The sequence below is a fragment of the Chelon labrosus genome, assembly GCF_963514085.1.
Source record: "Chelon labrosus genome assembly, chromosome: 22".
In the NCBI taxonomy this organism is placed as follows: Eukaryota; Metazoa; Chordata; class Actinopteri; order Mugiliformes; family Mugilidae; genus Chelon; species Chelon labrosus.
Window position 1 is genome coordinate 11,379,436 of NC_140355.1, and position 20,648 is coordinate 11,400,083.

Here is a 20,648-nt window from a genome sequence, read left to right on the forward strand (position 1 = left end):
TTGTGTCACTTCCGCTTTGCAGAGAAATTGTCAGTCCTCTGCAGACAACTGGTCCGTCATACTGGCCTACTTTTCCAGTGGTATTAAACTACCTGAAAGTTAGTGGGGACAGGACAACTCAAGGTCCCGTCATTATGTGTCACTGATATTCAAATGTCAACACTTTGATTTAAAGCAGTTCAGTGACAGCTGTCTACTTACAGAAGCTGTCCTCATGAACCGACGCGCTAGCCGACAGTTAAGGTGAAAATGATGCTTTACATAATTGACTGGGGACGTGGTTCTGTCTAATGTGATTTATCTTTGAAGTCACACCTACACACTCGCACAGGGACCAGAGACAAGTGACTTGGGAGGAAGCGATCCTTAAAAGAGCCTTCCTGCTCCACCCACGTACACCTGAGCCACAGCCATGATAATGTCTGTGATCCTGTGAATAGTGTAGTAGAAATAATATGCCTAATTTAGCACATTACACATATAAATACAAAATAATCTGGAAAAAAAATACACTGAAATTAGACAAAGCTGATAAAATATAGGCTTGTGTTTTCGTTCTGGTACTGTATCATAATAGTCTACATTTCCCCATATATATCTAGACTAGAACATCTAAACTGTTGAGTTAATGGAGATGAGAACAATCTGACCCTTTGTTTTGAAGTGATTACAAGCAGCTTGTTCAGTTGTTCAGAAATCTACTAGTTTTAACATCCAAGAAGAAGAAAGTACTCGTCTGAGAGTCTTGTATAATGTATTTAAATACTAAAAAAGTGTGAATTGGTTGAAAATTTCCTCCTTATTGTGTTGTTTTTTGTGTGTACAGTGTTCCATAAATATAGATTAACCTAATTTATAAGATATGGAATTTATAATGAGAAGGTACTGTAAGGTTATTACTGCCTGTGAGCATCTTATTGATGTGTTAACTGTTTGCTGCTACGGCCCACATCCCTCGGGATAAATAAAGTATCTGTCTATCCATCTATCTATCTATCTAATGTGATGATAAAAAGAATGACCTTGTTATGCTCAGGTCGGTATATCACAGTCTGGCAGTGATGTCTGTTGGATGGACAAAACACAATCATAGTAAAAAGACAATAAATAATTTTCTAAACAAGATTTTCAATCTAGTTTAAATTCACATAATAGCAATATTTATGTGCTGTTTGCACATTTTTATTATTAGTGTTTTTTTAACATCTGATAACTGAGAACGTGACCATTATTACTTCTGCCTGTGTGTGTTTTTTAATCTAAGCTGACTCCAGTCAGGAGCACCGGCTGTGAATTTGCTGGAACACTTTGAATTAACTAAACTGATGTGAAAGTGTATTTACTGTTAGCGGTGCCAGCGGAGCATCTCTGCAGTGCAGCTGCCCTAGTTACAGAGCAGCTGAGTGATTGTGGGAGCCTGTGGTTGGCCCAGACGGAGAGAGGAGGAGTTTCATAATGGCTGACTGAATTATGGAGTGTAGGCTGCGCTGAGGGCCAAGAGCAGACAACGTAGGACTTAGACTGGAGGACCAGTGGTGTGCTGTTTTGTCTTATTCTGTGCTGGCCAGATGTTTTTACTCCAGATTAAAGAGTGATTTTTGCAAACCACTAAAATGTCTAATTAGTTCTCTGAGGGAATGAATGTCTCGGATCCACAGCTAGAACTTCCATGGGACGATCTTGACACCTACACATACAGTAATTACTTCATAATCAGATTTTGTGATGAGGCCTGAATTACAAAAAATCTCTGCGAGGCAGATCCACATACTGTAATACACCTCATATGCTGATAACTGTGTGTAGGAACCTAATGTTTAATGTATTTTGTGTACATTTCATCCTCTCTTGTACCTTCAAGTAATTTTGTTACATCTCACTCTTTTGGGCTTTAATTTAAGGAACATGGAGAAAGCTTCTAAGCTCCAGGCTTATGCAGCAGTATGATTGGAACCTCCAGTCTCTCAGGGGACACCATGATAGCCTGCCACTTCCCTGTGGTGCAGCTTCCCACTTGGCAGCTTCCCGTCCAGGCCCTCTGCAGCTCGGCCAAGAGGACCAGCCGGCTCTGCCCAGTAGGCCTGACCCGGGCCGTGTCCCTCCCAGAGAAAGACTCGCTCGACCGAGAGCACGCCTTCACCGGCGGCCGCAGACATTTTTCCAGCAGCTACAGTAGTCTCACTGAGGACCGAGGGGAGGAGGAGGGGACCAGCGACAGCAGCGGGAGGTACGACTCCAACTCGTCGCCGGAAGAGACGAGTTCTCATCTGAAGAAGGAAAGTTCTGCATCTAGAGGCAACGTGCGGTCACACAACTCATTCATCGCCAATACAGAACTAGAGGAGGATGAGGAGGATGAGGATAGTGATGGAGATAATCTACACAGATATTATGAGGACTCATCTTTTGTGTTGCATGGCAATTCCAACTGGCCGCTTAGTAATGCTGCCACAAACTATACAATGTCCCACGGGGACCTGGACAGTGAATGGAGCAATGAAGGGACAATGCTGGATACTCAGAGTGACCAAGAGTGGCTCTCTAACCAGCCTAACCAGATGGACTCACTGCAGCCTGAGTGCCAGTGCTTTCATAAGATCAGATCTGGCATTGTGGTGACGGCTTTAGAGCAGGACTCAGACAGACTGAAGGATAACATGTCCTGCTGCCTCCACGGCCAACACAAATGTTCCCCAGAAGTGCTGTCCAACAGCCACACGGAGTATGTCAGTGACTCTTCCTGTAACAGTTCTGATGGCGTCTTAGTGAACTTTTGCACAATCTACAACAGGAGCAACAATCCTGCCACTCCTCAAGATCTCAGCAGTCCTGCGATTCACCCCTCTCAGTTATCAGAGGGATCCGTATTCCTCAACCTACAACCTGTTCCCCAAAATCAGACTGAGGGCGTCCACCATGATAGCATGGCACTTTACTCTCCCCCGAAAGAGGAAGTTGACATGACGCTCTGTGCCTCCCGCTGGTCTCCTCAGGGCCTCGACTCTAACTGCAATCTTTACTCCCTAGAGCCGCTACCCCCGGGTCTCTCCTCTCTAGAGGTGTCAGACCTGACGGCCTGTCTTCAGGCCCAGGCCACACTGGCCGTGGGAACCAACCAGAAGTACTACAAGCTTGTGACCTGTGACCTCTCCTCCCAGTCACCCAGCCCAGCCTGGTCCAGCCTCACCAGCTGCCCTGAGGGTCAGACCAGAAACAGCCCCTTCCCTCCTTTGTTTCATCATAAGAAAGAAGAACACAATGAAAACAAGAAGGTACAATGAGTCCTTGCTAGAAAACCACACAACTGAATATAGAGTTAATGGTGAAGGCTTGTTGGCTTCTAAGAAACTGATAAAAGCTTGAGTAATATTTAACTTATTAAGAAGTATTCTGTAAATATATATGTTAGTAATGTAAATCTAAGCCATTCTCTCCTGCATTTTCTTTCCCCATTAGGAGAAAGAGGAACAACTAAAGGAGAAGGGCTTCTCCTCTGCTCGGAGCAGCTCTGAGCTTCATTGTTCTCACTTTCAGACCTATGATTACCAGGTTGCCACCACCTCCACTGACAAAGGCCTCTGCAGGAAGGAACATGCAGACGGCATCCAAAACGTCTCCCACACGCCTTGTTCGCTCTGCCCCAGTCAGTGTAGCCCACATAGCAGCAAATGCCAAGACACAAGAGCTGCGTCCACACAGCCATCTGTGATTCAGGAGCAGGAGCACAAAAATACTGATGCTGCTGGGATGGGTAAGGCAACGGACAAAATGGATTTTAGATTTTTTTCCCTTGTGTTTGGGTTCATGAATGGAAGAACATAATAGATTACAAATGAAAGGTGATGATCAGATTTAGTTTTATTATAAGGGAATAACGTTTTCTGTTTTTCTCCTCCTCTTGTCAGGAGCCTGTTCATTGGAAAAAGAAGTGGTGCGCTACAGTAAGGCCCAGAGGCCGACCTCACTGCCCATCCAGCCCTTTGTTCTGATCCCCACAGGGAAACCTCAGTCTCAGGCCCAGCACCTGGGCTGTCTTCTGGAGCAGTACATGAATCAAAAAAGCAGCACCAAGTCTGGTAGCTCCCAGCCAGGCTCCAAGTTCAAGGAGAAAAGCAACCAGTGTTACTCTAAACTTCAGCCTTCACCAATGAGCAGCCACTGCCCCATCTTCCTGGAGGCTCCTTCCAGCTCTGAAACCTGCTCTACTTGCACGCCGAGCCCCGAGTGCTTCAGCCGCAGACATGAATGGAGCCAGTCCAGCAAAAGTCCATGTACATCAAAGAGCAGTCTAAAGCCTGGAATGGTCCAGGTGCAAGATAAAACAAGCCCATATTCAGGCAAAACTTTTTTAAATCTGATCTCGGCTCCAAATCGATCTAAGCTTGTTAAAATTCCCACATACCAGGACCTGATTAACCTCACCTCTGCGCAGAGCCATGACAGCCTTGAGCCCAAAATTCCCAACCAGTCTCTAACCAGCGACTCCTACTATTCAGTATTGTCTCACACACCACCCACTTTACCCCTGACCGCTGACGCCCATCACCCAAACCTGCAGGCGTCCCTGTCTGCCCGATCAATCTCACCACCGCAGCAAAATTTGCCACAGTCTGGAGCTGCACCTGCAGCCCACGCTGGCTTTTTTCACAGCAGTATTACAGCGGCCCTCTCCTCGGTGGCTCCTCTGTCCTCTTTGAGTTCTCTCCTCTCTTCGGCTCCTTCAGGCCGGCGTCCACAGCAAATGCAGGCCTCTGCAGGGCTCAGTTCGAAGCAGAGTCATCACAGCGACTCGTTGATCCTGAGTGACAGGCCGCCCACAGAGTTCTGCCTTTCGCCTGATACATCTTATGAGTCCATGTCTATCAGCCATCTTCAGAGGAGAGGTGAGGGTCAGCTCATGGCTGACACACAGCATCTCTTCCTTTAAATGACGTTAAATAGAGTCAATAAATTGGAATCTGTACATAGTAAAAGTTACCCAGTAGTAGTAATGACTGGATTTATCCTTGTTTGGATTGTCTAGCCAGTGATGAGCTGTTGAGAGCAGCAATAAAACTCACTGTGCTGCAGCAGTGCCTTCAATACCCTGAAGGGGCTTCCTCTCAAACATGACCTATTTTTAACTCTCCCTGCGCAGGATTGGCTGAGCCTTCTGCTCTGTAGCCTATGTGTGAGCTCCAAGAGAGGCCGAGAGAAGGAAAGATGCAGTAGAAGCAGTGATTTATATCACACCTAATCATTTTGCTTTATTGCTACCGTGCGGGCCTCTTGGTGTCAATCTTGTTTCATAAAAGTGAGCCTTTTGCGACGGATAATCATAGATGGAGGCGTTTAGGAGCGGCGGTGGGGAGTCAGTGTGGTGCAGCACTGCAGGCAGCATCAACATGCATAAAGAATTTACCGTGACATTTGCAGAGGCTAGCCAGCGAGAGATGGAGAAAGAGAGGCAGGCGAAAGCAAGTCTGCTGAAACAGAAAACTGACTCTTTCATCTTCACTTCCCATTTATATTTGCACCGTTGCAATATGATAATGAAACCTGAAAACATTCTCTCATATTTCTATGTATTGCAGTCTTACTTTTTAAAGTATTGATTATAAAAAAATCCGCCAGAGTTGTAACATGTTAATACAAAAAAAGCCTTTTTAACTATCAATAATACACAGACATGACATAAGATGGAGAGTCTTTCGGTGTAATGTACCCTGTATATAAGATTTTGTATGCGCTGCAGCTTCACCTTGTCCAATCTGTTTATCAATGCCTCCAGGTTTGCTGAGGTCTGTGAGCAGGGCAGTGGATTTGATCATGGCTCATTTTGGCAGCAGCAGAGACCCCGAAGAAAAGGTACACATTTGCACATCCAAGCACCAGAAATATTGTGTCCCCAGTGGAAAAGTGCCACACCGACATTACTCACCTTCTAGGAAAGGGTTTAAAATACTTGTGTCACCAAGAAAATGTATTGTATTACACTGCTTTCCTTCTGGCACAGATGCGCCTGGGTAACAGCTCTTACAGTCCCACAATTGCCGGTCTGGTGCTGGAGCACTTGTGTCCGACGATTCAGAATATTTTAGAGGACGGTCTCAGGGATCACAACCTGGATTTTATAATCGGGCAGCGCCGCAACAACTCCTGGAGTGTAGTGGAAATCTCTACGAAGATCGGTATGCACAGTAATATTATCATTTACTAATAAAGTGTAAAGGAAAGTGAATTGTTTGTTGTTTTCTGATTAGTTTTTAATGGCGTCTGTCTAATTCCACTACAGGTCCCTCCACCAGGGTCCTTCACAGCCTCGTCTCCAAAATCAGACAATGTCCCCAGCTCACCAGCCACTGCATGAGACTGAGAGCCTTCATCATGGGCCTGCTTAAGTAAGTACCAGCGTCACCTTTGATGTTGCAAAGCAAATTAAGAAGAACAAAGATGAAATTACTTCACGTGAAACCGTGTTTTGTTTGTTCTTTCTCCTCGTACAGCTTGAGATCTTTGGAATTCTGGCTCAGTCACCTTCTGAGTCAAAAAGGTGAGTGGTCTCTAGGGAGGCATAGCTCAGCTGTCGCCCAGACTAATGAATGCATTAGACAAAATGTAGTCTTGTCAGAAACCTTTCGTCCACTGTTGTACCTTGGTTTGTGCATCGTATTGACTGGGAAACGTTAGCGTGCTAACATGCTGAACTGAAATGATGATCGTGGTTAGCATAATCCGCTAATGGTAGCTTGACAAAAACTCAAGCAGGATGCTTCTGGCCTGAAAAAGTGCACCATGAATTTTACTACTTCTGTCTTAAAGGTCAGAATCAACATGTTAACACTTGCATACCCACCTGATCACTGATTAAGTAGACTGTATTGTCAAAGCTAAAACTCATATCATCAACATATTATTCCATTTGGATCTTTGTGTGTTCACACTCATCACCGTGCCTCCACAGATGTGGTAACGACATACTACCATTCTTGGGGCTTCCTGTCCATGTCACTGGGTCGGTGCCAGCCCTTGTTTCAGGAGCTCCTTCTTCTACTGCAGCCGCTCTCTGTGATGCCCTTTGACCTCAATCTGCTCCTGGAGCCCCGACTGTTACGTGACAGACAGCTGTATTCAGAAGAACAGGGAGTTTCTCCACCTCAGCCGTGCCCTGCCTTTCTAGCAACCAGCTGGCCGAGACTTCAAGTCGACAGAAAGGTAGACAGAAGCTGTAGCAGTCAGCAAACTAATATTTCACAGCAGATAGGTCTGCATCCTGAAGAGTCTTTCAGTTCTCATAATTCAAGTTGCTACAAGCAACATCATGGAGGTACGCAGGTCGACAGGAGTCCACTGTTGGCTCCTATTCCCGAGTGGTGGCCTAAGGAGTCTGAGCCTGCGGATGGTGTAGTTGAAGGGGAGGACTGTAGCCAAGATAATGCAGATACTTGGTCTCAAATTAGTATGGACAGCAAGCAAGCAGAGAGGAGAGCAGAGGGACACCGTGCAACCCCAAATACACCAACCACTGTCCAGGCAGCAGGGCTGCGGTGGGCCAAACTGTTTGGAGCAGCTGATACTTCAACCAGAGCAGAGACAATTTCTCAAAGTCAAACTGGAGCACAACCCAGACGGTAAGAACTAGTTTGCAGTGAAAACAAGTAGGCTTGTCTGTTTTCACAGTAATCTATTTCTGCTAAATCCTGAGTTGTTTATTTTGTGTGTGAGAGTAGGAAATAGACTGATTGAAAGGCTGACAATGCATCATTCTACTCATAAACAGGATCACTTTATCATTTGTCTCACAGGTACAAGAGACCATCACAGTGGCTACACTTGGACAGATCCCAGCTTGGACTGTTGGCTCAGTCCATCAGGTCAATGAAGTTACCTGGAGCTGAGAAAGGCTGCTGAAAACTAAACCCTCTGTGGGGGAAGGACACGAGTGGGGACTATTTACTGAAATAACAAAAGTCTTAACTGCATGCATATAAATACACAGCTCAACTGATAATAAAGCACAAAAATACAACATCAACAGCTTTGGCAATGGCCCATATCCATCGAGCTTTGAGTTGTGCCAGCTGTTTGAGTTTAACTAAGTTACTGTGGGTTAATTCTGAATTCTAAATATGTTATAAAAACTACCACAATTTATGACTGTCACAAAATGAATTAGCTGTGTGAACAGGAAGTGGTTTAGCATCACAAACTGTAGCACACAAATAAAAATAAATACTTTTAAGGACAAATCCTCACTATAACCAGCTAACTATCATCATGTGAGTGTGTTAACAACTTGTTTATATACACTTACATTCAGAGATATGTTAAAAACAATATATTTATATCTTATTATGCTCGGGTAAGCATATGTGCTAGAACTAGCTCTGTAGCTAATGTTTTGTAATTTTAAGTAAAAATTAAAAACAAGTATTTGCTTACTTTTATTAAATATTTCAATTTTACAGGTCAAATATGATTACCACATTTCATATTATCTCTTAGAAAGCTAACATTAGCATTGTTAGCTTGGGAGTAAAACCTTAGGGCTAGATGTAAGCACACCCCTCATTTGAGCTAGTTTGGGTGGTGTAACTTGATTTAGTGATGTGTAAATGTCCACTTAGTAAAAACCTCTGTGCAGATTATAACTCGGCTTAGTGTGAACTTTCACACAGCTGGTGCATCTCATCTTGAAAATGTCCCTAAGCTGTTGTTTTGTCAGTGTACTTTGTGCTCATTAGTTGTGAGATGAGATTTAAGGATAAAGTAAAGCCAGCTTGATGAATATGGGCCAATTCTCCTGTTTGCCTTTGAACTTGAATAATCATGATTAGGTGTTTTTCCTAGAGGCGGACATCGGTCATAAAACGTGAATATTGATCTGCTTCAGACTGTTTCTATCTATATCAGTTTCTCATATGTCACCGTCGGTCCCTTCATAGCTGTACTGTTCACTTCACTGACAGGTTAAAAAAAAAAAAAAAAAGCAATACACTTTTATCAGTGCCAAATATGCCACGCACAAACCAGCCTCTTGTGGTAGATTATTTGTGATGTTTTTATACCTAGTAATTTTTTTTCTCCAGCATGGATTTTCCTGTAGGTGCATGACTTAATACGCATACAGCAGGCGTTCCTGTCTGGATCCTGAAACTTTCTCTTGGATGTTTTTATAGGATTACAGTTGGACATTTTCTGGCATGGGGATTTAAAATGTGTGAAATTGTCTGGTTTATACAGTCCCATGTCTTCCAGTGCAGTTGGTCGGGTTGCACAAAAATAAGCCATCTTGTGGCTGTTTCAGGTATTTAACTGTGTGTCAGGTTGTAGCTCACCAGCCTGGTGGAGAGGTAAGGTGGAGGAAAGAAAGTGACGGAAATTGTGTCGTCGTGTGGGATTTTTTTAATATACTGCAATGATGTGAAGTCTGTGAAAATGATCCGCCTAGTTTTAGTTCTTCTCATTCTCCTCTGAATGCTTCCTCTAATGCCCAGTGACAATCAACCTCTGTCAATAAAGACCTGACATGTCTTCGGCCTTCTCTCACAACACATTTATTTATTTATTTATTCATTTTTTAATAGAAATGTGAAGACTTCCTGATAAGTGCTTAGATTTCACTCATTTTGCTGGTAGTGATCATGTCATTGGATTGCAATCATTAAGTCCTGGATGATCATTTTGTTTTTTCTCTTTTCAAGTGCATTCTTTATTTCCATATATAGATATGTTTGGACTCGACGGTCACCCCGTTTACGGCTCAGTAACTTCTATAACTTAGATGATTCACTGTGTGAAGCGTGTTGCTCCCACACAACGATGGCACCCCACCTCTGCTGGATGGATAGATGATGGGCATGGGAGGTGAAGAACTGTTCTTCCTGCTTGGGACGTCTTTGGACTTAAAGTGACTGTGCTGCTTCCCAAACTCGATCAGTGCCTGGTTGGTGATGGCGGGGTAAACTTTGCCGAACAGGAAGCGAGATTTTGGCACGTGACCTGCAAATCCTGCAAGAAGACATATTATTTTAGTAGTGCCCCCTCTATATGAAGGAGTCTTCACAGCGTGAAAAACCTAGAGAATATCATTAGCTGTTCACTACTTTTAGACACTTTTAGCTCATTTTTTTTTTAATGAAAAGTCTTTCCAGCCCAGCTCCAAGACACAAACGAGAAGAATAAGAATTTGTAATGCTTGAGTCTAGATCTAGAGGACATTTGTACTCCTAAAGCACCTTTGGATGTGTAGACGATTGTCCCCGAAAATACTGACCAAATCAGCTTCATAACTCAATATTTCAGCCCATAATATTCTAGGATATTCCAGGACAGAGAGACATCTGTGCAGCAGCTAAATAATCTGTACTTTTACATTAATCATAGATTGGTTGATGTGGTTTGCGCATCACTTCCTCTCAGCTCTACGTGTGTCTCCAAGTGTCTTAAAGGATGATTATAAGAGATCACAGCTGATTTTTGCTGCCTCCAAAGTGACAATAACAATCAGCGGTGTGTGTGTTTAAGGTCTGCTGCATGTTACCAATAACAGCTGCAGAATGCAATAAGCCTAAATTGTGAAGTTAAAATCTCTTATGAGTCCCATGTGTTGTACCTGGTATGAAGTACTTTTGTGGGTTATCATCATCCATGAAATATGGTTTCCCAGTGGGTGTGAACGACTTTAAGGGCTTGTAGATGATCACTTTGTCGGAGATTGCTGTCAGAGGTGGTTTCGGTCTCTGGGTCAAACGATGAACCAGTAAAACATGAAGGCGTCAGAAACATCACATGCGTTCATAAGGCTTAACAAACAAACTTTATGAAAAGTGAAAAATGAAAAATCCTGCCAAAAGACATCAGTCTGTGAGCTGCTGAGGTATTTTAGTGAACCATTATTTTTAATTGTCTATAAATAATTATTAATATAAGTCTCAGAGATATAATTAGTGAATCTGGTTGTGGCTTCAGACTACTCACAGTCTCTCTTTTTTTAAGGTTGCCTACGTTACACTGGAGCTAGATAATTAAACAAGGATGAACCTATTCAGAGGCGTCACGTCGACCGTGTGAGAGAGAAAGAGAGAGAGAGGTTACTGTACGTCAGTCTGTTGATTCCTGTGGCTGACAACAAGCGGCAGGTCTGTTGATTGCCGCTGGAGCCTCACTTGCCCCTCATGGTAAAACTCACTCAGGGCTTTATGGCATGTTTCAGAGTAGCTGCAGGCAAAGTAGTTCTGACGCTTTGGAATGAAGCCTTGAACATAAAGGAGCAAAATGAAAGGTTCAGGTTTCAGACGGTGTCTAGCCTTGAAGATACTGTAGTTCTGATTTATTAGTCTCCACTGCAGTACAACTAGGATGAATGTTTTAAATAAACAGGACCTTTTATTGCTGAATGCACAGATGAAACAGAAGACACAGATACAGTGCATGTAATAAACCCAGAAACCACTGAAGTGGTTCTATGTTTTTATAGTTTGAGTCCCTTTAAATACACTTTAAATGTGTGCTTGCATGTGTGTGGGTATCACTTCTCAAAGGTTTGAGAACAAACACTTTAACTTTTATATCATCACAGCTACAAAGGTGGTTAAAACATTGCATATTTTATAGTCAACCACCTCGTATCCCTTTCATATCCCTGTTATTACTTACAGTACGTTCCTTCTATGCAGCTATTTGCTGTGTTCACTTTCAACACTGATCCATTTGAACTGGTGGCTTGTACTTAATAATTTAACAGCTGGGACACAGATTGTTTGGTCTCATGTTGCAGTGAAAACTCACATATACATTCAAAGGCATGCTGCCTGGTTTTAATGATAGCTGCACACTGCTCATCCACGTCATTTAGCCAGTTCACACACATTTAAATGTTGCCTGACATTCTCTGATCAAACAAAATAAGCCACTCTGTAGTGTTAAGTTACTTTATTGACCTTTCTGTCGGCGTGTGATACCTGCCTGTGTATCCAGGTATCATCATCTTCAAGTTACTGTCAGTGGAGCTCCTGGGTGTGTCTGTGGAGGGGACGTGACCCGTGTGGAGGACCAGGCGGCTGGAGTGTTTCACCTCAGGACTGGTCAGCAGCTCGCCTGTGAGCTTCCCATAGGTCTTGGCTATACTGAACTTCAGCTGTGGGCAGTAGCCTGAATACCTTAAGAAAAAGTCAAGCATCTATGGAGCCAGTGTTTGAGCAAGTAACAAGAAGTGATTAATAATTGTTATTTTAAAAGATTTGACTGACAACTTTTGAGAGAGAAAAGATGATTTGGTAGAGATGGTTATATCTGAGGTCAGTTTGCTTTTTATGTTCAGGTGGACAATTTAACAAGTAAATCTAAAAGGCAATATTTCTATCTTACCCCGGTATGTAATGTGGATCCGGTGTCAGCAGGAATTGGCTAAATTTCGGCTCATATTGCTCCATATCGTCCCGTTGAAGCAGCTCTGCCTCCAGACAGGACTGTTTACTGGTTGCTACAGGGAATCAGCCTCAAACAAACTGAAGGAGCTCAGTGTCATGCAGCTGACCTGCGCACAGAAACTTTACCTGCGAGGAGAAGAAGGCGATTGTTTGATGTAATAGCGGGAAGTGCGATATGGGAATTTACAATCTGTGGGGAATTTAAACGGTGCAAGAACTGAGCATATATATTTATATGCAGTGTCAAATAGAGTAATATTATCTTCAGAGTTATATATATATATATATATATATATATATATATATAAGTATAGAACTGTTTTGAGCGTGTAAGGTCCCATTTTTATGTTTCTATATCCATTACGACCATCTTAGGATCAGCTCCACACATCTGAACCTTTAAATGATGCCGATAATATTGTATTGGAAATAAAACCTTTATCATATTTCCAAATAATATATCTAATATATAATAATAATATATATAGCTATTAATACATGTATAAATAGAATATAATAGAAGATTATGTCGTGAATAATAACGCAAACGGGAAACGCATATTTTCTTGAAAAGTGCTCAACAACGACCCCTAGCGACTCTGCATGAAAGAGCCACTTGGAGCTGCAAGGATTTTATACTCGAGACACAGTTAACTAAATAAATAACTATATATAGAGAGAGATACTGAACAGTGAGTCCTGGTCCCTTCACATTCCCCTCAAAAAGTTTTATTTACCTGTTTTTTATTCTTTGAAATAGTTTGAGGACTCCATATTCATTCATTCATTCATTCATTCATCCATCTATTTACACACAAATACCACACAAAAGGTTGACTTCAGCATGCAGCAACAAACTAATGGACAAAAACATTAAAAGATACTATAAAAATATCTATGATATATATATATATATATATATAGTAGAAACTATACAGGGACATTATTTATTTATTTATTTATTCATCCAGATACACAAACAGGATACTTTAGCATACACAACAAAAGAAACGCATAAACACATAAACAGGCAAAAATGTTAGCATTCAAATCTTTTTAATAATAGTTTTCTAATGAAAACAGCAGGAATGTTTATTCATTCATTCATTTATCAAAATTAAAATGTATTAATTTATTTGTTAAAATACTTATAAGCCATATAATACAAGTCATCTTCTGGAATAAGCAGGATATATATTATATTATTCATTCATTCATTCATCTTCTGTAACCGCTTATTCCTGTCAAGGGTCACGCGGTCTGCTGGAGCCCATCCCAGCTGTCATCGGGCGAGAGGCAGGGTACACCCTGGACAGGTCGCCAGTCTATAACAGGGCTAACACAGAGAGACAGACAACTATTCACACTCACACCTACGGCCAATTTAGAATCACCAATTAACCTAATGAGCATGTCTTTAGACGCTGGGAGGAAGCAGGAGTACCCGGAGAGAACCCACACAGACACAGGGAGAACATGCAAACTCCACACAGAAAGGCCTCAGTCAGCATGGATTCAAACCCAGGACCTTTATTATATTATTTATTTATTTATTTATTCAGACTCATCCACATATGAAAAGGTGAAAAGGCTTTGTAAAACGAATACATAGATAAAATAAAAGTTGGCTCCTGGAAACAAGAGGAATATTAATTTAACCACTTATTTATGCATTCACAAGTTCACACACAAAAAAAAAATATAAACTCACACAACAGAGAATTGGGCAAATATATAAAATAATAATAATAATAATAAAAATCCCAAACTATATAATAAATGTTGTCTATATTTATTTATTTAAGTCTTAATGGTGTGGTATAAAAATGATCCAAATGGATATAATAACACAAGTATTGAAAGAATAATTAAATTACGCTTCACATTCATCAGGATGGTGTTAGTGAGGGCTGACTTTAAATAGCGTGTTCTTGCTTAGTGTTACCTGGATTAACAATGATCAGATGACCCGCTGCCGTCACCGTTCACCTGGAGAATGCAGACCATGTCAGCACACAGGAGTCCATTCTACACATTCCTGCAGCCTCAGATAAATCTGTTGGAGTGACGAAATACCGTCTACTGTTTCAGCTTTTTTCTTCCATTTCCGCTTTTCACACACACACACACACACACATACCATAACTCTGAATATCCTCTGTGGAATTTCAGCATATTATCTCTCTCTTCTGTTAAGGCAAGTAGGTCATGGCAGAGATTTTAGTTTCCCTCTAAACTTGCGGGAAACAGGCTATTGGCCGGTCTCAAACAGTTTTTTTTTTTTCTTCCATCTTTAATTTCTTTGTTTACACCTACCTTGTCAGTCGAGTTTTGTTTCATTCTGAGAACTAAGGCACTAAGTTCCCAGGTTACGTCGATGTGGCCGTGTCACGGCTTGTTCTTGTTGTGTTTTTGTATGAGGGCAAACGAAGACATTTCAAATAGTGCTGCGGTTTAGTCACCTTTTTCCCAGTATTTGGTGACAGGAAGGAGCGGGTATCAACATGCAGCTCTGTCCTGTGATGTGGAGAGGCGTGGCGAGGGAACAGAGGCGGGCCAGAGGGAATGTTTTGAAGTCTACATCACCAGCTCACCTCAGCCTGTGAATGCGTAGGTTGTCTACACCGGTGTCTTGTTCATTTTCATTTTGCAGTTGAACAGCCGAGGTGTGCGGGACAGAGGAGACCACTTTTTTTTTTTAACATGAATCTATACAGGAGCTTTGGGAACCTCATGGAGACTTGGGTAGCTGAAGAATGTGCATGCCCTGACTCTGACTTGCTTGGAAATAATGCCAAAGAGCCTCTTACACCTTCCTCTGACATGGAAACTAACCTGCGGTCAGAGTCTGTGGACTCTGGAGTGGAGACAGCCAGCTGTGACATGTCTATTCCTGCTACCTCCCGCTCAGTCTCGACAGATATTACAGAAATGGGCTTGTTTACACCACAGAGTGAAGGACTCAGTCTGGCATCAACATCACAGTCTCCTGTCCTCTCCTCTCCTGTGCCTTCCTCTACTTCATCCCCTCACTTCAGCCCAAGCAGAGCTGAGGAAGACTCTTCTGCCTTGCACACAATAGACGAAACACTTCAAAGGACTGAACCTCAACTTCTGAAGGACAAGCCGAGACCACCGACTGTGGAAGAGGTGCTCAGACGACGGCCTCGAGCATCTTTTCCGCCCAAACGGCACGCATCAGAGTTAGTTAGAGGTCGAAGGTCAGATAATTTTGTCCTAAGGCGGACAGTCAACCCATCTTTTCCCACCAGGCATATGTCCGAAATATACAGACGGCCCCTGTCTGAGAGCTGTGACAATCAGAGATCGGAGGTGAGATTCTTGTAACTGTGTCTCAATCTGTGGGAATTCAGGATTGGTGTAGGAGAGACTCAAAAACTTGCCCAGTTTCTGTTTGTGTTCTTTGTCACACATTTACATGTATGGTCTTGCACAGCTTGTAAAGGAAACCCTGACAGAGATTCTCAGAAGTTTAACAAGGCCTCGTCCGATAACTCAGAGTTGCAACACCCATTCACAAAGTCGCTTTCAAATTTAAATTGGGACAGGCATGTCATTACTCATCTCTTTCAAGTTCACGGCTTGTCACATGTCAGTCTTTGGCGCGAGGGATCATAAACCAGTCTGCCCAGGTGACAACCATGAGAGGAATGGATGATAGAGACATGTGGAGGAAGCTGAGCAGTCGGTGGGGGTTTTGATAAACATTGCAAACATGTTTTTTTTTCAAGACAGCAGTAAAAAAAACAATTAGTCTTGATCTGGAATTTGATGTCGTGCGCTGAACCACTAAAAAAACCCCGAATGCATTCCTCTTCACGTGAATGTGAAAATCAGTTCGTGCTGACAGCACATAGAGAAGTCGATACAATTGGATACCATTTACATATAATTACTTCTCTGTGTTGTTTTATTAACTGGGTGTGTATACAGTATCTATTTCCTTGTATATGTCTGGCAAGAGTTAAAAGGCTTTGCAGAATCTAACATATAACGTAACGTAAAACATAATTACACAAATACTTTTTCTGATGATGCTTTGAATATCTGGATTTTCTGGACGAGATGGTCATTCTTCTTTTTAAATTTCATCCCAAGGGTCATTAAACAACAACTTAATACATTCAACAAGTTGAAATAATGCAGCATTTAACATCATCATTAAATGTAATCCATAATACTGCTAATATTTGCTCTATATGCTAATGTTAGCATGCTACCAGGCTAATATTTTGATTTATCCGGTGGTAAGTTTACTTTGTTGACTATCTTAGCTTAGCATGCTAACATGCGAAAATTAGCAAAGCAGTTATTAATTAGGATATTAAATGTCTGTAGCAAATTTGAAATCAGTTAAGATCACTTAAAAGTGAAGGACTGTGACACACCAAGACGATGGCTGGCGGTTTGCTGGTGTTGGGCAGTCAAAGAGGGTCTGTGGTCCTGGTTTTGTCTTGCACCGTGCAGCCGGTCAGATTGGTAAGACGTCATGAGAGAGATAACTTTGACCGGCTGCTCAGCTTAGCGAGCCAGTGCCAGAGAAGAGAAACATAAGTGACGAAAGTAAGCAAACGATAAAGTCAAAAGTATGGGCCGGTATTTTCACAACATCACGATCATCTAGAACGGCGGCCTCCAACCTTTTCTGCACCATGGATTTTAAGACAATTTTATATAATAATCGTAAAAATAAATACAGAGATTGTGTTTAATATTAACAAATAAAATTACTATTTTACTCCAAAGGCTTATCTTTTAGTGAAGGGTGCTTCGTCTCTATGTGGCAGTTTTGAAGGTTTTGTGGTTTTGTTGAAGTGGGTTTGGAGCATGTGAATCACACGTAGTTCAAGTAGGACTTTTGTTTTTTTTCTTTTAAATGCGGCTGTCTTTTTGTTGGCACTCATTGCAGCTGGGTCTTGTTTGATAGCTTCAATCCATCGGGCATAAAAATGGTGACAAGGTGAAGTGTGGAAAACGGGCACAGACGGAGCTGACAGGTAGACTAGCTGATCATTTTGCAAAATAAACATCCTGCAGACTCCAATAATGAATAAAAAACAACAGATAAAAAAGTGTGCATTCTTTCAGTGTGTCCTGGTGCTAAAAGACACACGGCCCGGTAGCGGTCCGGGGCCCAGTGGTTGGGGACCACTGATCTAGAATGAGCATAGTTCAAGACCATCTCTGGTTAACTGTTTGTACTTGTTCTCGTTACCTTGCTTCCCAGCTAGTCCTAGCTCTTCCAGTTTCCCCTCTTGAGTAAGGAATACACCGTGTGATCAAATGGGGTTGTTTACCATGTTCTCTAGTGGTGTTCAGAATCTTGTAAGTGGACATTGTCGGTAAAGTCACAGAGTTCACATGATGTCATTGTGTTGTGTACTAGTGCTTTCCTTGCAATTTTATAGTATGTCTGGGAAAAAACTGCCTTTGCAGTTTCTGTGTTAAGATACCCCTCCATTAACTTCCTTAGCTGTCTGGCTTGGCAGCTCCAGGACACCAACAGTGGCAGTGGTGGCCGATGTTACAGCCGTTCATATCGTAACCACAAGCTCACAAGTTCAGTTTCACTGCTGGTGTCGAGAGTTATTTCTTCTCATGCAGGCACAAAACCTGCATGTCAAAGGTGACATGTACCAGCGACAAAGACAGATTACAATCAGTCTTTGTCGCTGGTAGTTCTGTGACTTCGGTTTGGTGTGTCCCGGCCTATATAACCGGCCTATATAAGTCAGTATGAAAGTGCCATTCCATTGTCAGGAATCCATGAATGCCCTGAAAAGAATTCTTGATAATCTGTCCAGCAGTTGCAGACACATTGTAGTCTGGACCAGCAGTGTGGCGATGCTTTATATAAGTTCTGATGTGTTTTTAAGTATGCAGAGCAGAAATAAAGCATTTTTTTTACCAATAACATTTTCCTTGCTTATTTCTCTTTGCAGAGCTTTGTAAAGGAGAGCAAAGAACTAAGTCCTGGGCTCAGCTACTTGGAGGCAGTATGTCAGATGTTGGAAGGAATCGCCAAACAACAAATGCAGAGGCAAGAGTCACAGACGGAGACAGATGCCCTCTGCAAACACCAAGACGTGCAGGTGAGTCAAGTTAAGACATTCATGTTTGACATCTTTGGAATGCAGCTAAGAGTTTGTCACAGCTTCCAAAGTTTAACCACCGTGGCACGGGCTGATGACAAGATGTCTCCTCCTAGCCTGAGGATTCATACGAATAATAGCACAACAGCGTCCGTCATGTGCATTTATTTCCTTTTAGGCTTCCGACACCTCCCAGAGTGACTCTACAATTGCTGAGGAGGACTTTGCTCCTTGTCTACCGCTTGAAAATACAGAAAATGCAGAGCACACTTACTGCAAACCCCAGCGATGGAAACAAGGGCATTTACGTCGGAAATCGGCCTCGGAGACAAATCTGTCAACGTTGCATTTGAGTGAGTCATCTCCCACCTATTTCCTTCCCGATTTCCATTTTTGGGTAATATTTTGTACAGTTGTTCTTATCTGGAAGTAAAAAACTCGTTTTAAATTGAATGTGTATGTTTGTGGTGCAGAGAGGTTGAATGCAGACTGTAGAGGGCAGCATATGAGTACATTCGACCTCCTGGAGAGGGAAGAGGAAGACCATGAAAAACAGGTACACTGCATTCAAATGCATCACATAGCATATATAAGTTACACTTAAAGTACAGTAAAGTAATAAACACAACCAAATTTACCAGGTTAATAGTAAATAGCATAAAGGCATGTGTTCTGTGAATTTATAAGATCTTTTTTATTTCATACTCTTTCAGTTGCAGAGGTTGGAAGAGGAGGAGACAAATAAAACTAAAAGGAACTGGAGGTTAAAATTTTCATCTTTGAAAAGGGACGTGTCTTCTGTGTCAGATACAAAGAGGTGAGATATAGTATTTATAGCAGTAACCTCTAAGGGGGCTGTGTTATTAATCTCATATGATGGTACTCTGAGGAAATGTGTGTGCTGCTCTAACATGGCAGCCAGCCACACTGGATGCACTGGTCCAGATCTAATGCTCAGTAGATGGAGAGGTTTTGGTGAGGGTTCATTTTCAGCCCTTGCATCTGTTCCTCTTGAACATTTTGGTTTATTTTTTCCTTCACGAGCCTTAGCTTACACGCCGCCTCCAGTATTTCCACAACGGCTCGTTTTTATCTGTGCCTGATGATTTTTTTTTTTATCTGTAAAGCCAACAGACGCAGTCATCTGAGAAAAACTCAGTCCGGCGACGGTTCAGCCAGCTGTTCAAGAGGAGAGGGAAGAGCGTGCCTGCGTAAATGCACCGCAGTGTCTGTCTCGATGCTTCGACATTTTGGTTTCTGAAGAGGAGAAAGCTTTTCTTTTAAAGTACGAGCACTGCTTCCAAAATGACTTCCTACTCAGACAGTGATGCAGCAATCTGACACGTTTATTTATTACAGCTTCTTTTTTTTCTTTAATTTATACCGACAAATTGAGACATTTTGTATAAAACTGTGATCTAAATGTATAGCTCATTAATCTGTCATAACGTGCAATTTATATCAGTACATGGCTATTTTACCCTGCAGATTAGAGGCCACGCTGCAGCCTACTTTGTCAAATGATCAAATGTATATTCAGCTCCTCTCTGAATTTCTTATCAGCTTTGTCCTTTGTGTAATTCTGCAACACACCAGACAAACGCTTCAGTACAATAAACACTGCTGCCCACAACATGAAAATATGACTTCTTATGACATTTCTGCTTAATACAAAAATATATTTACACCCTAGAGGAGGCAATATGTCCCAATTATGGATGCAACAAATCTTCATCATTTTTTCTAATAGCTTATTACTTAGCTTATTACTTATAACGTCAGAAAAGAATGCCCACCACATTTTTCCAGATCTAGATCAATACTTTTGATCGATCGACATTTGAACAGATGTAAAAAGAAAGAAAAGCAGTAGATTTTCACATTTTGGGACCATGGATCACAGAATATCTGTCATATTTTTCTTTGTAAACTGTTACTGTTGAGGAAACTGATCAAATTTCAGATTTTGAGTGAATTAATCTTAAAGTCTAATCTTTAAAAATGACCTCGGCACAGCACAAATTAGGAATATTTTTATACTATTTTCAGTAAAAGATTAAAATAAAAGCGTTTTTCTTTAAAAAAAAAAAACTGCAGAAACACAGATACTTAGGTAATTCCTTTT

At 41.8% G+C, this 20,648-nt stretch overlaps 3 protein-coding genes across 3 annotated transcripts; 2 read left to right on the forward strand and 1 right to left on the reverse strand.

Annotated features, from left to right (window-relative positions):
- Positions 1 to 1,359: 1,359 nt before the first annotated feature.
- On the forward strand, positions 1,360 to 8,932 carry LOC311508255 (AP-4 complex accessory subunit RUSC2). The gene is made up of 9 exons (XM_084572956.1): positions 1,360 to 3,272; positions 3,457 to 3,751; positions 3,906 to 4,883; positions 5,771 to 5,847; positions 5,996 to 6,170; positions 6,275 to 6,380; positions 6,486 to 6,532; positions 6,944 to 7,610; positions 7,785 to 8,932. The coding sequence occupies exons 1-9, from the start codon at positions 1,944 to 1,946 to the stop codon at positions 7,888 to 7,890; spliced, it is 3,780 nt and encodes a 1,259-aa protein (XP_084429082.1). The 5' UTR covers positions 1,360 to 1,943; the 3' UTR covers positions 7,891 to 8,932.
- A 704-nt stretch (positions 8,933 to 9,636) lies between these two features.
- cimip2b (ciliary microtubule inner protein 2B) lies at positions 9,637 to 12,624 on the reverse strand. The gene is made up of 5 exons (XM_084572429.1): positions 12,349 to 12,624; positions 11,947 to 12,140; positions 11,148 to 11,236; positions 10,595 to 10,739; positions 9,637 to 9,990 (listed from the first exon to the last, which is right to left on the reverse strand). The coding sequence occupies exons 1-5, from the start codon at positions 12,411 to 12,413 to the stop codon at positions 9,743 to 9,745; spliced, it is 741 nt and encodes a 246-aa protein (XP_084428555.1). The 5' UTR covers positions 12,414 to 12,624; the 3' UTR covers positions 9,637 to 9,742.
- A 2,400-nt stretch (positions 12,625 to 15,024) lies between these two features.
- LOC311507397 (uncharacterized protein) lies at positions 15,025 to 20,425 on the forward strand. The gene is made up of 6 exons (XM_084571713.1): positions 15,025 to 15,743; positions 18,374 to 18,523; positions 18,702 to 18,876; positions 18,997 to 19,079; positions 19,237 to 19,340; positions 19,651 to 20,425. Exons 1-6 carry the CDS (start codon positions 15,114 to 15,116, stop codon positions 19,736 to 19,738), a joined length of 1,230 nt encoding a protein of 409 aa, XP_084427839.1. The 5' UTR covers positions 15,025 to 15,113; the 3' UTR covers positions 19,739 to 20,425.
- The last annotated feature ends 223 nt before the right edge of the window (positions 20,426 to 20,648 follow it).